The sequence below is a fragment of the Lepisosteus platostomus genome, chromosome 2 (assembly GCF_059453375.1).
Source record: "Lepisosteus platostomus isolate fLepPlt1 chromosome 2, fLepPlt1.hap1, whole genome shotgun sequence".
NCBI lineage: Eukaryota > Metazoa > Chordata > Actinopteri > Semionotiformes > Lepisosteidae > Lepisosteus > Lepisosteus platostomus.
In genome coordinates, this window is record NC_142612.1 from 33,733,841 (window position 1) to 33,753,266 (window position 19,426).

At 42.6% G+C, this 19,426-nt stretch overlaps 1 protein-coding gene across 1 annotated transcript in view; it reads left to right on the forward strand.

Annotated features, from left to right (window-relative positions):
* LOC148676326 (chymotrypsin-like elastase family member 1) overlaps nt 1–17,075 on the forward strand; it is a 99,053-nt gene extending 81,978 nt beyond the window's left edge. The window contains exon 8 of the mRNA XM_088606374.1: nt 16,951–17,075. Coding sequence (XP_088462500.1) covers nt 16,951–16,968 — 18 coding nt within the window. The 3' untranslated portion in view covers nt 16,969–17,075. The remainder of the gene's footprint in view (nt 1–16,950) is intronic.
* Nucleotides 17,076–19,426: the final 2,351 nt, after the last annotated feature.

The window sequence follows — 19,426 nt, forward strand, 5'->3', positions numbered from 1 at the left end:
TACATTACATCACACTGTGTATGAGCATAGTGATTGAAGCAGAGTAAAGCTCTTGAGCCTTTTCAGAACAACAGAATGTATCATGGAAGCTTGTAAAATATTGTTACAAATGGGGGGTTACAAAATTAGTGAATATCAGGATTTATCAGGAAGTCAATAAGTAAAATATGTTTTCAAAACCCCCAACTTGTAAGTGATTTCTCCAGAATATACCCAAGCAGTTGGTATAATTAGAGGCAAGTGAGTTCTTTGTTCTCAGGCACAGCTTTGCTGAGAGGAGTAATAATCCAGGCACACTTGGTTAAACAAAAATCTATTACAATGATAAGACACAAACTACATTACACATAGCAAAACATACAACACACAAGTTACTTTATGTACAGTATTTACAAACAAGGCGTTTCAAAGGCTTAACATCCTAATCATACAGAAAATCTCCTAGACTTCTACAAAGTATGAAACCCTTAATGCCTACAGAGGCCAAATAAGTGATAAGCTGCCGTCTAAATAAATGTGATGCAACCTGCAGTTAAATCTCCCTCTCTGAACCCCAGATGCCACAAAATAAATCTCCCTATTCTAAAAATGCATCCTAAGCAGGAAAGACATTTCTAACTGAGGTATTTATTACCCTGGAAACCCAAAGTTCCCTAAAAACACAGAATAGCAAGCTCTCTCTAGCAAGGTTCAAATACTATACTTCGCTCGCAGTCAGGTTTGGTTTGGATGATCATGGAGTAGGGGCTCTCACCTGGTTCCCACTCCTCTTGACTCTCCTCTCGCTTCTCTTCTTCCCTGCTTTCTTGTTGTCTCTCTGAGCTCTTCATGTGATTTAATATTTTGCATGTCTTTACTCCTCATTGACAATCATTAACCCACAACTTACCTAGGCATACCAAGGTAAACCTTGTTTTTTGCCAAAGGGATCCCCCAGACCTCAGCTACTGTAACTTCCCTTCTGCTTTGAAGCTACAGTAGAAGTGTTTACTCTTCCAAGTGACACAAACTTTATCTAAATTCTAAGAGACACTTCTCAAGCACCTAAAGCTGTAACAATATCAACAATAGGAAAAAACAATGCGCTTAAAATCACAGAACTTTAGCCAGCAAAGAATGATACTAGAGAATACAGCATTAATATACACACTGTGCTCCAGAGAGACAGGAGGATATGTGGAATTGTATATCAATAACAGCATTCAGGCACAAAAACTTATTTCTGTAATTTTGTTCCTATTTCATCCGCATGAACAAATGAGTTTAGGGTATTATTATACCTGGAAGTCACAGTATATCTAATTAGTTCAGGTGGGTAGCTGCGTCAGCATGCGTAGGCTGCAAAGGAATAAAACATAGGCATGCATAGGCTGCATGGAATAAACCTATTACTTGTTCCTTTGTATATCTAATTAGTCCACTGCTGGATCTTCCACTTGATTCCAACTGCAGTGCAGAGAGGTAAGAGCAACGATCTTCAGACATTGAGGATGGTGTTGTGAGGAAATACTTATACTCTAAAAGTAATTAATCTACAAATGTCTGCTGCCAGAAGAATCTTGGCAATTTCCTCCTTGAAAAACACCCGACTTAAGTATTAGTTTAATGCATCAGCAATTTTGCTTTCCTCTTTTTAAATGTTTCCTTTATTTTATCTCATACGCAGCTTCATCCCTTACAATTGTATTATTTACTACAGTAAAATGTGGTAAATGTCCAAGGGGGGTCAATACTTCCTACACCCATTGTACTATGACCACAGTTCCCTAATGGGTCTCTTACCTTAGATCTTAAATTCTTACTTTGACTGTTTTAAAAAACTAGATTAAAGACTTTTAAGTCTCATCCAGACAGCACAGTGACACAATGGTTAACATCACTGTCTCACTCTCTGGGTTCAATTCTGGACCTGGGGTGCTATGTATGTGATATGTGAAGTTTGTATGTTCTCTCCACATTCGAGTGGGTTTCCTCTAGATGCTCCAGTTATCTTCCACAATCCAAAGACATTCTGGTAGGTTAATTGAACTCTGGGAATATTTTCTCTGGTATGAGTCTGTGTCTGTGTTTGTGTCTGTGTGTGCCCTGCAATAGACTGGTGTCTCACCCAGAGTGTATCCTGCTTTGCTTGCCACGATAGGCTCCAGCTCCCCAGTGGCCCTGAAATGGAGGGATTGGTTAGAAAATGGTTGGATGGAAGTCTGATCCATATAAAGTCTGAGACCCACAGTACCTCCAGGTTAAAAGACACTTTCTACTGGACCTCATCTCTGGTGGTGTCACATTGTCTTGAGGGCTCCAGGGCCTGCGAACACAAAACAACCATAAAATATAATAAACCACCTGCTATTTTTCACATCGGGCATTTGTGTTTTTTCATCATAAGATCAATTATTTTATACCAAATAGAATGCTTAATTTTCAATTACATTTCTTAATGATACACACTACAGTGGAAAGTGGTAGATCCGATTTTTTGTGGATTATTTTACAGTCATATTCCAACTTGTGAAGATCAGAGTCAATTTGTCCGGAGTCTTTGGAGAGGTCTTTGACCTTAACAATTGATGATGCATGCTACTACTGAAATATCTTCCACGAGTAACTGATTTTATAGGCATACATACAACAGTACCCAAGCATAAGACTTCAGGGATCTTTGAGAGATCCCAGAGACGAGATGGGAGCGAGTCAGTGAGTATGGAGCAAAGAGAGAAATGAGCAAGCAGACTGGAAGTTCAGGAGTGAGCACAGGCTGTAATAACACTAGGTCAGGGCTGTCTGTGGAGATCAACAGATCAAGAGAGACAAGTGAAAAAGGGGTTGCCAGTGAATCAGGCAGTTGGATCACTGGAAACATAAAAAAATCTATCAAAATAAACAAAAGTGAACATGAGAAGGATGAATGTACAGTACATGCAAGTTCAGATCAACAGAGAACAATAAATCTAGAAGACACTTTATACATATATATATGAATGTTTCTGACATTTCAATAAAACATATGGCCTTTAATCCAATGTTGTGCAACGTGTACCCTTGCTTTGTAAATTGTACCTCGTGTTTCTGAAGAGGATTATTTAACATTATTAGTATAACGGAAGAAATTGTGTTGCATTCTCAATTTCAATTTACTGTCTAGTTTACATTTGTAGTCTTTGGAACAATTTCTGTTATATAATATAACAAAACACAATGATAACAAAACTGTTCTTTAGCATTACTAAACTTATAATGATTAATATAATAATGTATAAGTACACAACCACTTTCTTTGTACTTTACGATCTTTGAATGTTATTCAACAGAACAGAATTAGGAAGCAAACACTCTTGAAACATCTGGAATAGCAGATTTAATGACAGTTGACTGGAATGTTGTCGTAAGACATTTTCTGCACAGGAGAGCAAGGAATATATGGTTTTCAATTTGCATCTGGGGTATAAATATTTGCTGGGGAACTTAGTGAGAGCTAACCGAGAGCCGAAGAACAACTCACAAGATGCTTCCCTGTGTTGTTTTTGTTGCATTCCTCATTCTGCCTGGTAAGTTGCATTTCAAATGATTGATGTTTTTTAATTTTATAAAGCACATGGTAGTCTAGATATGTCAAGGTGAAAAATATTGTAGGTTACTTTATGACAACTTTTTCTTTATTCTGCATTAAAATGTTTTAACTTGAAGTCTGTGATAACAATAAAAACAAGTTAGTATTTTAAAAGGATACTTACAGAATTGAGTTATTAGCCAGAACACAAAGTGACAAGGGATACTGTCAACATCCATTAAATAAGCCACGAGAGACTGGCTTATTTAAAATTCATGATAAATATTGTAGGTTTTCACAGTGGTCGCATCATAGTGAAATGATGATATAGAAATAAATCTATTTTTAAGGTTTACTCATTTATATTTTAACTTCTACATTTCCCTCTAACTCCTTCAATCAGGGGGAGGGCACACAGAGTGTAGTAACAAACATGGGTTGATGACCAAAGAGTGATTTCAGGACATGCAGATGCGGTGCAGGTTCTTGGCCACTCCCTACTCTTGGCCTTGGCAGGTAAAAGAGCAGGTTTCATGTAGTAATAAAGAAAAAAACAGGAGCACTGCACTGGACAATTTCAGGAAGACTCTGAGAAGAGATGTCTTCTCAGGAAGGCATGTTGGACTGCTGGATGGTGATTCTATTTTGAACACTCAGGCTTTTGTGTCCCTATAGTCACAACACAGCATAATGTCAAGAGGGCTGATGTCACTGCAGTGCAATCTTATGTAAATAAAGAGCTTGTAATATCAGGAAAAGAAAAATATATAAAATATCTCAAAATATAAGATTAACATGACATAACACTTGGGCAATGTATTTAGGCATCTCTTAAAAATTACTGTAAAATAATTTAAAGAAACAGAAATTTAAATTTAATCTTTGAAAAGTTACATTTTTTGCAATTTAGCCCATAGATTATAGTGTTATGTATGTTTGTTGACCTACTGTATAAACCTGTATTGCAGGCTACATAGTATTAGAGAGTAAATAAGTAAAAAGAGATTTATTAAAGTATTACACAAAGTAAAAGCAGATAAATCTTTAAAAATTCCTTAGATGTATTTAGAGGCCTTGTAATGATTTAAATCATTGTTGAGTCAGTAAAGCAAGGGATGCAGCATTCAAATTGGGTAATAAATCAAAACTAAGGTCAGCCAGGATCAATCTAAACAATGGTATTAAACATGCAGAAAACACACTCAAACAGGAATTAGAGGAACACTTCACCACTAATGACCCAAGGCGTGGCAAGGTATACAGGCCCTCACAGACTACAAGAGGAAGAACATCTGTGCACCTGCCCATGATGCCTCCCTGCCTAATGAGCTCAACACTTACTATGCTTGGTTTGAAGCCAGCAACACGGAACCAGTCAACAGAGCTGCTCTCACTGTCTGCAGATGAGGTGAGGAGATCTCTGCTAAAAGTGAGCACACACAAGGCTGCAGGACCCGACGGCATATCCAGTCGCGTCCTCAGAGCCTGCGCCAATCAACTGGCGGGTGTATTCACAGACATTTTCAATATGTCTCGGGCCCAAGCCATAGTCCCCACCTGCTTCAAGACAACCACCATCATCCAAGAAAACCACAGTGACATGTCTTAATGACTACCGACCGGTGGCACTAACACCTGTCATCAAAAAAACCACAGTGACACGTCTTAATGACTTTCGACCGGTGGCACTAACACCTGTCATCATGAAGTGCTTCGAGAGACTGGTCATGAAGCACATTAAGGACACCATTCCAAACACAATGGACCCGTACCAGTTTGCCTACCGGCCCAACAGATCCACAGATGACGCAATCTCCATTGCCATACACACTGCCCTATCCCATCTGGACAAAAAGAACACATACGCAAGACTACTATACACTTCAGCTCAGCTTTTAACACTATCATTCCAGAGAAACTAGTCAAGAAACTCAGTCCACTGGGTCTCAACACCACCCTCTGCAACTGGATTCGGGACTTTCTGACAACCAGACCTCAGGCTGTCAGGCTTGGAAACCACACCTTCGGTACACTAACTCTGAACACTGGGGTCCCCCAGGGGTGTGTGCTTAGTCCATTACTCTACTCCCTCTACACCCATGACTGTAAGGCCAAACACAACACCAACCCCATCATGAAGTTTTCCGATGACACCACAGTTGAACTGTAGGTCTGATCACAGACAATGATGAGAGGGCCTACAGGGAGGAGGTCAATCTCCTTACAACGTGGTGTGAAGACAACAACCTTACCCTCAACGTCAGCAAAACCAAGGAGCTGATCGTTGATTTCAGGAAACTGCAAAACGGACATGCCCTTATCCACATCAACGGGACTGAAGTGGAAAGGGTCAGTAACTTTAAATTCCTTGGCATCCATATCACCAAGGACCTCACATGATCTCTCAATGCCACCTGTCTGATAGAGAAAGCGCAACAGCGCCTGTACTTCCTAAGACAGTTGAAGAAGGCTAAGATGTGTTCCCAGATCCTCACTAACTTTTACAGATGCTCTACAGAAAGCACACTGACAGGTTGCATCACAGTGTGGTATGGTAAATGCAGTATTACTGACCGCAAAGCCCTACAGCGGGTGGTGAAAACTGCCCAGTCCATCACTGGGGTTGCCCTCCCATCTATACAGGACATTTATGACAGACGGTGCTTGAGGAAAGACCCCACACACCCCAGCTACAGACTGTATGACCCTCAACCATCTGGAAAACGGTACCGGAGCATTCGGGCCCGGACTACCAGACTCAGAGACAGTTTTTACCCCCGCACTATCAAACTATTAAACTCCCAGTCTCTCTCACTCTCACCTCACCTCTCACCTATGATCTAAACCTCACAGTGCCTTCTTTCTTACCAAAAACTCAAACACACATTGAAATCTACCTCTACCTTACATGTCAAAAAGCTCACTCCCCATAATTTCTATCCCTTTATTTCATTCTGTAGATGCATGTTTTTGCATATCTGATGTTGTTTTTGCACATTACCTGGTACCTTTTTGTTGTTTTGCATATTGCCTGTTGTTGTTTTTGCACATTGCCTGTTGTCTCTGTCTTTCTTTTATTATACAATTGTATTGTTGTTATTTTTCTTTGTACTACTTACCATCCGAGAGCTAGTTAAATAACATTTCGTTATACCGTATACCTGTATATGAGTAAAATGACAATAAATTTGAACTTGAACTTGAATTTCAACTAAAGTGAGGAGGTTTTATATAAAGTGAGTTGGTCTGGATAAAGTGCTTGCACAGCAAGGTATCCTAAATGCATCACGTCCATATTTTCTGTTTACTGTCCTGTGGAACACATACAGTGTTTTCTCTTTATTGTTGGTGCTGGACTCAGGTGTCACTGCGGATTTTCTCCAGCAGCTGTTTGTCACTTACCTGTGGTGGCTCTTTGATTCATGGTCGCTGGGTTCTGACAGCTGCCCACTGCATCCAAAGGTATGCAACTACAGTACCTCTAGTCAATTAGTACATGGGAAAGGGACGGAATTCAGGCATCAGAGAAAGCAAAATTATAAATTTACCTCACAGATTTCCTCATACTGTATTTCATGGTACTAACATATGATGATATCATACAGTAGTTAAACATATTAAAGCCATATTTCAAAAGCATATTCAAATATGTTTTTGAAATGTTTTTGCCTCTAAGATTTCTTCATATGTGATATTGTACCTACCTAAACAGGGCGGAAGGGGTCATTCAAAATTCTGTTTCCTTTCACAGTGGAGTGTCTATGGTTGCTGTTCTGGGAGATCACAACATTAATGGGATCGAGGGGAAGGAGCAATTCATTCCTGTGGAAAAGACCGTGGTTCACCCCAGATGGACTAACAGCTTTGCTGCTGGGTTTGTGTCCCATTTGTTTTAATGAATATTTTAATGAATAAGTTTCAAAACTGAGAAGGAGAATGATGAAGAGATGTTAGGCATATAAAATAAGTGATCAGTCATGGTGGACCTGTAAAAAATGCTTTTCTCAGCCAAAACAGACATTAAGATAGACAAGAGATCTGTGTGCTACCCTATAGCCATTATCTGAGGCTCTCTAGCCTCTTCTTTTGTTCCTGGGCTCCTCTTCACAACATTTGCTGCTTCAACCTCCTCGTACTGTTCTGGTTCCGAATTTGGTTTTTCCCCTTTTACTACGTCTATTGGATTACGGCTCGGCTTCGGTTGCTTTCTTCTAGTTTGGTTCTCTGGCTTCCCTTGGATTCTTGGCTCTCCCCTTCGTCTACGGTTTTGGATTACGGTTTGGCTTTGGCTACTCTCTCTCGGTTTGGATCACTGGCTTCCCTTGGACTCTCGGCTCTCTCCTTCGGCTACGGTATTAGGATCACAACTTGTCTCTGTCGGCTCCCGCAAGTGGGTTCACTACTTGGTTTCGGTTTCACTGACCGAATCCGTAACAGAATACTGAGCCTCTTAACATGAACCCAGCGGAGCAAGAGGAGATTCGCTCGGTTTTGGATCAGCACTGGCAAGCCTTACTCCAGTTACAGGCTTCTGTAGTGATTCATAGCCGGTTCAGGGACGCCAAATATGTAATCATAGTGGCTCTCTGAAGGCACCAGTTCTGTAGGGTTTGGGCATTTACTGAGACAATTATTAATTGTAGCAGTAAATCACAAAGTTGATTCTTTTGATGGCTTTAGAATCCAACCATGCGACATAACTCAAACAACGCGCACACACAGGTACTAATACACGAGGATACATTTATTAATACATAGAATATGCATATAAACCTAACAGATCTTATCGAGAGGGTTATCAGAATACAAAAGATATATATTCAATCAGTTACAAAGTGTTACACATCAAGAGGACATACGTTCAGTATATCATTCATTAAGACCGTTTCGTAAAGTGAACTTGGTTACAACTTCTACAATAGATACTCAAACAAGTACATAACTCTTAGGAATTAAATTGATATCAACTGGTTGGGATAACAATTGAATTCTCGAGCTGTAATGCATTGAAGTTGAATACTCATCCAATCTTTGGGGATTCAGATCTCCTGCGGGCACAAAGAAACAGTTGCAGGCTGTTGCTGTCCAATCCGCGCTCTCTGGCTCCGTGCCAGGCTGTGCTGTGCGGCTTGCGACGGTGCGCTGCTGATGCTCACTGTTGGCATTAACTAGCAAAGTTTGTGCACAGGAGAAAAGATGACTGTGGGTCCCAGCAAGTCAGGAAGAGGACTGGTTCGTTCCTGATGAAGAGCTAGTTCTGAATAGTGATTCAGCTTTCCACAGTTCCGACCTGTTCAGGAGGCCTGCTGCTGGTTACTCTCTGGCAACCTCCACTCTAGACTCTTAGAACAAAGGAAAGTTCTGGCACTCGGACACACTGGCCGTTCCGTGGTTGTCCGGGCTGAGTCTCAGGATGGTCAGGAGGCGCGCTGCGAGAATGTCCTGCCCTTGGGAGCCTTCTGCTCCTGGGCCGTCCTGCCCTGGAATTCTCACAGAATCTTGTTGAATCTGAATCTGAATCTGAATCTTGTCTGAATCTCCCAGGCTCTCTGTGTTGCCTGTTTTTACCTGGAGGAACTTCAGCTCATTGATTGGCTGAAAGTTCCATGGGCATCAGAGTCCCACGTGGGTTACTCGGCCCTACCAGTCCCTGATTGGTTGATCAAGGTGAGATATGAGTCACTTAGTCCTGACACTTAGGAATGCAATCCAGATGTCCAACTCGCACTCCCTAGACAGATAGGCACCAATGGATGACCATTGATCATGATAGCCAGGCTTAGCTAAGTGCATCCCCCTTTGGGAGCTGTCCTTGGACCTTAAATCACCTTGCATGAATGGTTTCTCTGTGGCTGCACCACAGAGATGAACAGAGAAATGAGGCCTCATTTGGGAAGCTCAGAAACACTTAATTCTGCCTTATTATTAAGCCTCGCCGCTACACTTCCGTACAACAGATTTCTGCGCACCTGTCGGCAATGCCGCCTACTGGTAATAGTGTAAGTAACGCTGGAGCTGCCACTTCGGCTCCGCCTCCGCCAGCTTCTACACCTGCTCCTCGACCTCTTCCACTCACACCCCCTGACAGGTTTGACGGCAACCCTACAAAATGCCGGGGCTTCTTGGCACAGTGTGCGCAGGTTTTCAGGCTCCATCTGGTAGCTTTTTTTTCTCCTCAAGATAAGATTGCCTTCGTAGTTTCTCTGTTAACTGGCCGTGCTCTGGAATGGGCTACTGCCTTACTCGATCGCGGGGCTCCTGAGGTACAGGGGGGTTTTTGTCGTTTCGCAGCTGGTCAAGACTCCGCCTACCGCCTCTCATCTATCCGTCAGGGCTGCAGGTCTGCACAGGATTATGCCATAGACTTTCAAGTGGCAGCAGCAGAGACTCCCTGGGATAATGAGGTCCTAATTTTTTTTTTCCTGCAAGGATTATGTGAAGAAATAAAGGATCGCCTGGTAACTATGCCACAGTTGGGCAGAACCTTGGAGGAAGTGATTTCCCAGGTGTTAGAGTTAGAGTTTCTATTTCGTCAGAGGAATAGAGAAAGGTCTCAGACACAGATACAAGAGGTTCCTCGGCCACCACCTACCAACACTCTAGACTCAGAACAACCCATGGAAATTGCCCACGCCCGGTTAACTCCTGAAGAAAGAGAGAGACGCAGACGAGAGGGCTGCTGTATGTACTGTGGAAAATTAGGACGCTTTAAAGCTGACTGCCCTGCCTTATGTTCGTCTCTGAGGCACCTCCCAACTGCTCAAGATCCTGGGGTGAGTTAGTTGACTCAATCTTCTAAGTGTTCCTCAGGATTGTCTATTATGTCTTCTTTGTTTTGGGGTAATAAACAGATCCCACTTCTAGCTTTTATTGACTCGGGGGCAGTGGGGAACTTCCTCGACGTCTCCTTAGCTCAAGTTTGGAAACTGCCCCTGACCCAGGTGACTCCTCCTCTTCGTGTACTATCTATTGATGGTTCTCCAGTGTCTCCAGGACTTATAAGATGGCGAACTGATCTAATAAGATTTCAAATTGGCGCCACACATGTAGAAGATATCTGGTTTTATCTCATCGAGACCCCATCACATCCTCTTGTACTAGGATTTCCCTGGCTCCAACAGCATGACCCTACCATTTCATGGTCCCGTAGAGAAATTTTAACTTGGGGACCCCAATGTATTGGTAGGTGCTGTCGTCTGCCTGTAAGAGTTGCACTCATGGAAACGCCCCCTTCTGGCGTTCCTACGATACCTCCCCAATATTCTAAACTACAGGAAGCCTTTAATGAGCAAGAGGCCTTGGCTCTCCCACCCCACCGACCCTATGACTGTGCCATAGACCTTTTGCCTGGATCTATTCCTCCTAAGGGTCGTATATTTCCGCTCTCCAATACGGAATCTGAAGCCCTGAAAGTATATATACAAGATTCTCTAAAGGCTGGAATTATACGCCCATCTACTTCACCTGCTTGTGCCAGTTTCTTTTTTGTGGAAAAGAAGGATGGTGGGCTCCGTCCCTGTATTGATTATCGTGGCCTTAATGAGATCACTATTAAAAACCGGTACCCTTTGCCCCTAATCCCGGCAGCACTTGAGTCCGTGCATGGGGCCAAGATCTTCACTAAACTGGATCTACGGGGGGCCTATAATTTAATCCGTATTCGGGAAGGGGATGAGTGGAAGACAGCGTTTATGACAACCCATGGACATTACGAGTATTTGGTCATGCCTTTTGGTTTGGTAAATGCCCCGGCAGTGTTTCAAACCTTTATTAACGATATTTTTCGGGATCTGATACAAAGGTTTGTCTTAGTATACCTTGATGACATTCTAATTTTCTCTAATACCTTCCAGACTCATGTTCTACATGTCAGAGAAGTACTCACCCGGCTCATAAAGAATAAACTTTATGTTAAACTGGAGAAGTGCACTTTCAATGCTTCTAGGATTCACTTTTTAGGTTACATCATCTCTCCAGAAGGGGTGGAAATGGACTCAAGTAAAGTCTCCGCTATTACTGATTGGCCCACACCCAAGAACCTTAAACACATACAACGGTTTCTTGGCTTCGCCAACTTCTATAGAAAGTTTATTCGAAACTTCAGCTTGGTGGTTGCTCCCATAACCTGTTTAACCCGCAAAGGACCCAGACAAGGTAAATGGACCCCTCAAGCAGAAGAGGCATTTCAGCACCTGAAACACCTTTTCACCACCGCCCCCATCCTGAAACACCCTGATCCTTCTTTGCCTTTTGTCGTTGATGTGGACGCTTCTGGCCATGGTGTGGGCGCTGTTCTCTCTCAACGCCATGGAGAAAAACAGATTCTTCACCCCTGCGCCTTCTTTTCTAAGAAGTTATCTCCTGCACAGATGAACTTCGATGTTGGTAACCGTGAGCTTCTGGCTATTAAGTTAGCATTGGAGGAATGGAGGCACTGGCTGGAGGGAGCTCATCATCCCTTTTTGATATACACAGATCACAAAAACCTTGAGTATTTACAATCGGCCAAACGTCTATGTCCTCGCCAGGCCAGATGGTCCCTCTTTTTCAACAGATTTAATTTCCTTATCACCTACACTCCAGGCTCTAAGAACATCAAAGCTGACGCACTCTCACGGATCCACGACCCCCCTGAGGCTGAACTACTTCCTGAACCCATCATCCCTTCTGGTAGATTCCTGGCAGCGGTCAGATGGGATATAGAAGTCATAGTTAGACGCGCCTTGGCTGGACAAACAGTACCTCCTCAGTGCCCTCAGGACAAGTTATTTGTCTCGACCCCAGTAAGATCTTCTGTCTTGCAATGGGGACATGACTCCCGCTTCGCCGGACACCCTGGATTCCGACGTACCCTGGAGTTCATCTCTAGAGATTTCTGGTGGCCAACCATGGTTAAAGATGTCAAGGAGTATGTCCAAGCCTGCTCAATATGTTCCCGAATCAAGTCTTCTCGGATGAGGGCGGCAGGCCCTCTTCAACCCTTACCTATCCCCGACCGTCCTTGGACCCACCTCTCAGTTGATTTCATTACTGACCTTCCACCAAGCCAAGGATACACGACAGTCATGGTTGTAGTAGATCGTTTCTCGAAATCCGCCCATTTTATTCCCCTACCTTCCTTGCCCTCAGCTAGGGAACTAGCAGACCTGTTCGTACTGCATATCTTCCGTCTTCATGGCATACCTAAAGACATTGTTTCCGATAGGGGCCCCCAGTTTATTTCACGATTTTGGAAGGCCTTCTGTAAATCACTGGGAGCCTCAGTTTCGCTTACTTCAGCTTACCACCCGCAGGCCAATGGTCAAACTGAACGTATGAATCAAGAACTGCTAACCTACTTACGGGCATATATCTCATCTACCCAAGATAACTGGGTATCATTGCTTCCATGGGCAGAATATGCTCATAATTCTTTGTATACTTCATCGACCGGCATGTCACCATTCAAGTGTGCCTTAGGTTATCAGCCCCCTCTCTTCCCGGACTCCCCAACGGACACAGAAGTTCCTTCTATTCAAGAATATATCACTAACCTACAGGAATTCTGGAAGAAGACTAAAGCCGCCCTTCTTCACACTGCAGCTCGGCAGAAGACTGCGGCGGATCGGCTCCGTCGAACCGTACCCAGATTTCGACGTGGACAATTTGTCTGGTTATCTACCCACAACCTTCCTCTAAAGCAACCTTCTGGCAAGCTTGCTCCCAGGTTCATCGGCCCTTTTCGTGTCCTCACCCAGGTTACCCCTGTAACTTATCGGCTAGCCTTGCCTCCTACCCTCAGGATTCACCCTACGTTCCATGTTTCCCTCCTTAAGCCTTTTCGCAGATCCACTCTGTCTAAACCGCAACAAAAACCCCCACCACCTCGTGTAATTGATGGACTTCCTGCCTACACCGGAAATAAGATCTTAGATTCCCGATGGTCTCGTGGATCCCTGCAATACCTAGTGGATTGGGAAGGCTACGGTCCAGAGGAGCGGTCATGGGTAGCGGAAAGAGATATACTGGATTCAAACCTGATCCGGGATTTCCATCAGAATTTCCCTAATCGTCCAGCTAGGGCGTCGGGAGCCGCCCATAGAGAGGGGGGTAATGTTAACGATCCCTGCCTCTCGGCAACGAAAGAGGCAGAAGAAGGCGTAGCCTTAGTTCATCAGTCCACCTAACACGGTACGCGTTCACCACCACACCTCCGTCTCATCTGGTATTTAAGCATTAGTCTTTCCCTACCACCTCGCTCAGTATTGGTTTCCCTTTTGAGCTTCTTAGTTGCGCTACGCCTTCAACCTCCTCGTACTGTTCTGGTTCCGACTTTGGTTTTTCCCCTTTTACTACGTCTATTGGATTACGGCTCGGCTTCGGTTCCTTTCTTCTAGTTTGGTTCTCTGGCTTCCCTTGGATTCTCGGCTCTCCCCTTCGTCTACGGTTTTGGATTACGGTTTGGCTTTGGCTACTCTCTCTCGGTTTGGATCACTGGCTTCCCTTGGGCTCTCGGCTCTCTCCTTCGGCTACGGTATTAGGATCACAACTTGTCTCTGTCGGCTCCCGCAAGTGGGTTCACTACTTGGTTTCGGTTTCACTGACCAAATCCGTAACAGATATGACATTGCCATGGTGAAGCTGATTCAGGGTTCTGTTCTAAACTTCTATGATGTTCTGGTGACACTGCCCAGCAGTGGCTACATCCTTCCTTCAAACAGTTTGTGCTACATCACTGGATGGGGACGTACCAGAAGTAAGTCTGACTCTAAACTCTTAATAAAGTGCAGTAAAAATTCATTTGCACATCTTGTTAACTGACCAGTCAAAGTTAATCACTGTTTCCTTTCTTTTGTTGATACTGGATTCAGATCTCATTTTTGGCTTGTTTTGTTAAGGATGTATGAAGATAATTTTCCTCTTTTAAAAAGCTGCTCCCTGATGTAACTCTCTCTCTTGCACGTTTATGAATTCAACAATCCTTCCTCACAATGGATAATTACATCAAGTCCCTTCCCTCAGGAACTAAAAATTTATTTAATTACTTAGACTGTTTCATATGAGACTCTCCCTCATTGGATAGTGATGCTTTCCTTCAATGTCCTTCCACTTGCCAGAAGAAATGAGCACCCAGATCGTAGATAAAGTGTGACTGTTGTGCCAGCAAACTTAGACTGTGATTCCCCAAGCAAAAAACAAATGATTGATTAGGTGGGAATTAGTCACACAGGACTCTCACATGCTTTGTTGAATTATTTATTCTTACAACTTTCTGAATGAAAATTTAGCTTATGGCAGGAACTTTGGAGTTAAGACCATGTAAAATCATGTTTTTGACAGGTGGATGAGTGAGGAACGTACACACTTCATATTCTCAGTGTTTCACCTGAGGACTTCAGAGTTCTCAACAGAATACAGTATCAGACTTTAAGGTTCTGTTGTAGGCAGGGAGGATTACAAAATTATATAAATTCATAGTAACATCAGAAATTTTGTTAACAGCCAATGGACAGCTGGCAGCCAACCTCCAGTAGGCCAATCTCCGTCCTGTAGACTACACCACCTGCTCCAGCAGCTCCTGGTGGGGATCATCTGTTAAGACCTCCATGATCTGGGCAGGTGGTGATGGAATCAGATCAGGTTGTTTTGTAAGTATTCCCACTGCAACTCATCAATGGTGTCATTATTGTTTTCCTGAAACTGTAACTTTTTGCTCTGTTTGCTATTAAATTAATCTTTCACAGGGTGAAAAATCGGTATCAGACAACAGCTGCCAGGGGGTTGTGTTCACTTTAAATTTGCAGGAAATGGAAATGGTCTCCGTAAGGGTCGTGCATACATCTTTCGATATCCTGGGGATTCCCATTGACCAAAGGTCCTTGCACAGACAATTGTTAGACACACAGTTCAGAGGTGACATGGGATGTGAGACAGATCTAACTGGGTTTGGGCTCTAGAGCACCGTACGAATAGGCAGTGAATCATTAAAACTTGCAATCTGCACACAGCCAGTGGATCAATGAGCCCTCAGCAATGAACCTGTCTACCCAAGACATTAAAGGGACACTTCCTTCCCCCCATGTACAAGTCCTGAACCATGGTTAGTTAAGGGGACTTCAAAAACACAATGATAAAGACTCACGGGCACACAGAGACAGAAGAAACTGGACTCAAAGAAAAACAGGGATGGGGGAGGAAAGGTGTTGTCAGAGGAAGATACCAACATGCCCCACTAACACCTGGAAGAGTGTAACCCCAGCGTCCTGGGGTTACAATTTCCCATTGGCCCTTACCAATCATGGCCTTCTAATAATCCCCCTCTATGAATTGGCTACATTACTCTCCTCTCCTCCCCACTGATAGCTGATGTGTGGTGAGCGTTCTGGCGCACTATGGCTGCCGTCGCATCATCCAGGTGGATGCTGCACATTGGTGGTGGTGGAGGGGAGTCCCCATTACCTGTAAAGTGCTTTGAGTGGAGTGTCCAGAAAAGCGCTATATAAGTGTAAGCAATTATTGTTATTATTACATTGAGTACTCAGCTACAGTACAAAGCTAACTTTCTGTATTAAGGAGTCACCATCCATGACATAAGTACTTCTACTGGTGCATTAAACACATTATTATCTGAACTTATCAGGAAGACAGCCTTTTCCAAATACAACAGATCTTTACATGTATTTTTTTGCATTCTTTGATACACTGACATGATAACAAGTACAGCTTTGATGATGAATGTTTCCCCCTGCTCTGTAATCTGCTCTGTCCTGCAGGGGGATTCTGGAGGACCCCTGAACTGTTTTGTCGGTGGAAGATACCAAGTTCATGGAGTGACCAGCTTTGTGTCTTCATTAGGCTGTAATGTTTACAGGAAGCCTACGGGCTTCACACGCGTCTCAGCATACACAAGCTGGATCAACAATGTAAGATTACATTGTACACAATGTACATTAATGTAATGTAATGTTGGAGAGTGAGTGTGTTGGGTGGAGTTTTTGAGGAATTTGGAACTAATAATAAAACTGCTGCACAAAACCAAATTTAATGTTCTGCAACCTACAAACTCTGATGACCCTGTGTTTTCGGTCCAATGCAGGCTTGAGCCTTAATGATACATTACAGTTTATGTTTATCTTCCTCGCATACAGTTTAGCAATGGTATCCTCAGCTATTTAAGTTTAGCAATTTTTTTAATAAACTGTAATTTGATGCAGATATAAAAATAAATAAATAATAAGAAGAAGAAAATTAAAGTAATATTTACCATAAATAATTTAGGTAGGACAAATTGAATTAATGTCCAATCTCGGAAAAATCATATATTTCTGAGTGTGTGAATAATGCACAATTCATGCAGCATTTTAAAGGCTTTCATCAGTACTCTGAATTAGACACCATGGTGACATGTGTTTCTCTTCTTCTAGATCATCGCCAGTAATTAAGTGCCAGTGGGTGTGGTGAATGGATCAAATTTCTGACACCTGCTGGATGGACCATAGTATCTTGCTGTATTATTTACAAGCAATAAAGCATTTTCTTGCAAGAGCAACCTGTCTTTTTAGCTATTATTTCTGTACAATCTACTATTTTAGTAATATCTGCCAAATTTTCATATAGACACATTTAACTAGTAACATTAATGAAGACATTAGCAGTCTGAACAAACGTTATAGAATTGTACATCAGAATTATTATATGAATGCACTGTCAGTGGCAACATCAAGTGTGTTATAAATAGTTAGTATTATAAATTATTGTTCATCCAGGGAAGATTCCTTCCTACTTTCTGTAAACAGTTCTTGTTCTGAATCTGATTTCATTGACTAAATGTAATAGAGAGTCTGCTGGTGTCCAGGCCAGTGCTATTTTGCATACTGTTTGATCAGAGATTTTCAGATCTCTGTTATAAGATTATAAATTATAAGAGTGAGTTTCTGTGACCTATGGCTTTCTTTTGTTCTACAGATCCAGAGACTGTAACTCAAATATCTACCCTTTTCCCAGAGTATGTATGTTCCAGGGCCAGATTCTTAACTTCTTCTAGCCTTCAGGTATAACTGTGTGTGAGATCCTGTCAGATATTATTAATTTCCCCTGAGATTATTTGGTGTTTCTAATTCCCCTCAGTGAAGAACTCTCAGCTACCTGCTGAGATCAGGAGCTTGGAGTTTGAGCAGCTGACTAAACAACCAGGCTCTAACTAATAACTACTGGCTCTTGACTATTGTTTTTGGATTTTGTTTTATAACAAATGTATAGGTTATGTATTGCTAATGTCTAGGTTATTGAATTACCTTTTGGTATTTGGTATTTGGTGGGGGTGGCTACCAGAAGAAAAGGAGCCCCAACACCCCAACAGCTCAGTGAGAAGATTGTGAGTGTGTGTGGTAGGGTAGTGTCTGTACAGTGCAACTGTATTGCTGTGGCGGGGGCTTGTATTGTTATTTACCACTGTATATACTTTTTTTATTTTACATTGGCTGCAATATTTTTGGGAGCACCATTATTGAACACCCATATGACCAGCATGGGCTACAGTGCTTTATACCTTTCATATTGCTAGAACTTCAGAATCTTTTCCTTTTTCCATTTCTTAAGGTAAGACAGATGTAAAGTTATTTGCATTCATAAATTTTGTCTGAATTCACGTGACACCATCACATTAATTATGGTGGCCCAAGACATATTGGGAGGAAGCTGGGATACACTCTGGGTGGGACACAAGTCTATTTCAGGTGTAGAGGCAAGGCATATTATTACATTTGGAATTGTTATTAAAGATTTCTAATAATCTTTATGTTACCATGACAAGGTTGCTTGAGCCTCTGTACGAATCCAGAAGAATGTGGCAGTGTAAAGCTGTATCCAGTGCTGAACCATCTAATGATAAATAGTGCAGATGGGCTCCATCAAGACTGTAGTCGGTTTCTTCCCAAGACCACAGGTCATTGTTCATCACCCCAAGGAAGATCCACCAATGAGGGATCTGCAGTGTGGGTATCAGCACTATATCTGATAGCATTGTGACCAATCATAGCTAGCACACTAATTTTTCATTGGTTAAGTTACTGACTCTTCCCTCTCTGAACTGAACTGGCAATCTGATTCCAACCATTGGAATTAGAGAATCTAAAAGGCTGGGATACTAGTGAGATGAACAGATGAGGTAGAGGGGTATGTCAGAGGAAAAAGGATTTCAGTCAACCTTTTTGAACATAAATTGAATATAAAAGAGAAGATCTTGTAGGATGCCTGCTGACATGTGGGATGTGGGATGCGAGGTGGACCTGGGGCTGAGGAAGGAGTGTCAGGGATAACTGGGGCAGCAAAATGGAAATCTGGGGCAGAAGGCACAGACTGTGTCAGACCTAAACTGGATGGACAGGAAGAGAGGTAACATGACTGCAATAAGCCAGAAATCGGGGAAGGCTGTATGGGCCTGGGGCCTGAATGTCTGTATATTTGCAATTTGGAGGGAACTGGAGATTTTGAGTTGAAAGATTAATTTACAGGTATGAGGTATAGATGGTAGAGGCCAAAGAGTCATTTTGGACACCAGGAGGCAGAGGAGATTGTAGGAGATCATACTGATGTCCCAAGGAGGCAGCATTACAGTAGGAACAGCAAGAGCCAAAAGTGAGAAAAACTGGGTAAAGGCACAAAAGCTGATGGTTTTGAGCCAAATAGAACACTAGAGACTCAAATAGGTGAAGGAGGTTGTGTGACATGGATGCCCTTGTTACTCAACTTGAGACTTATTGAACTGAGGTTTCGAAAAGGATAGAATGAGCAGAGAAATCACAGGTGAGCTGTAATGAGAGGAATAACACACAGACAGAAGAGGTAACAGAAGTGGATGGGAAGGCACAAAAAGAGGCTCAGCAGGCAGAGACATGGACT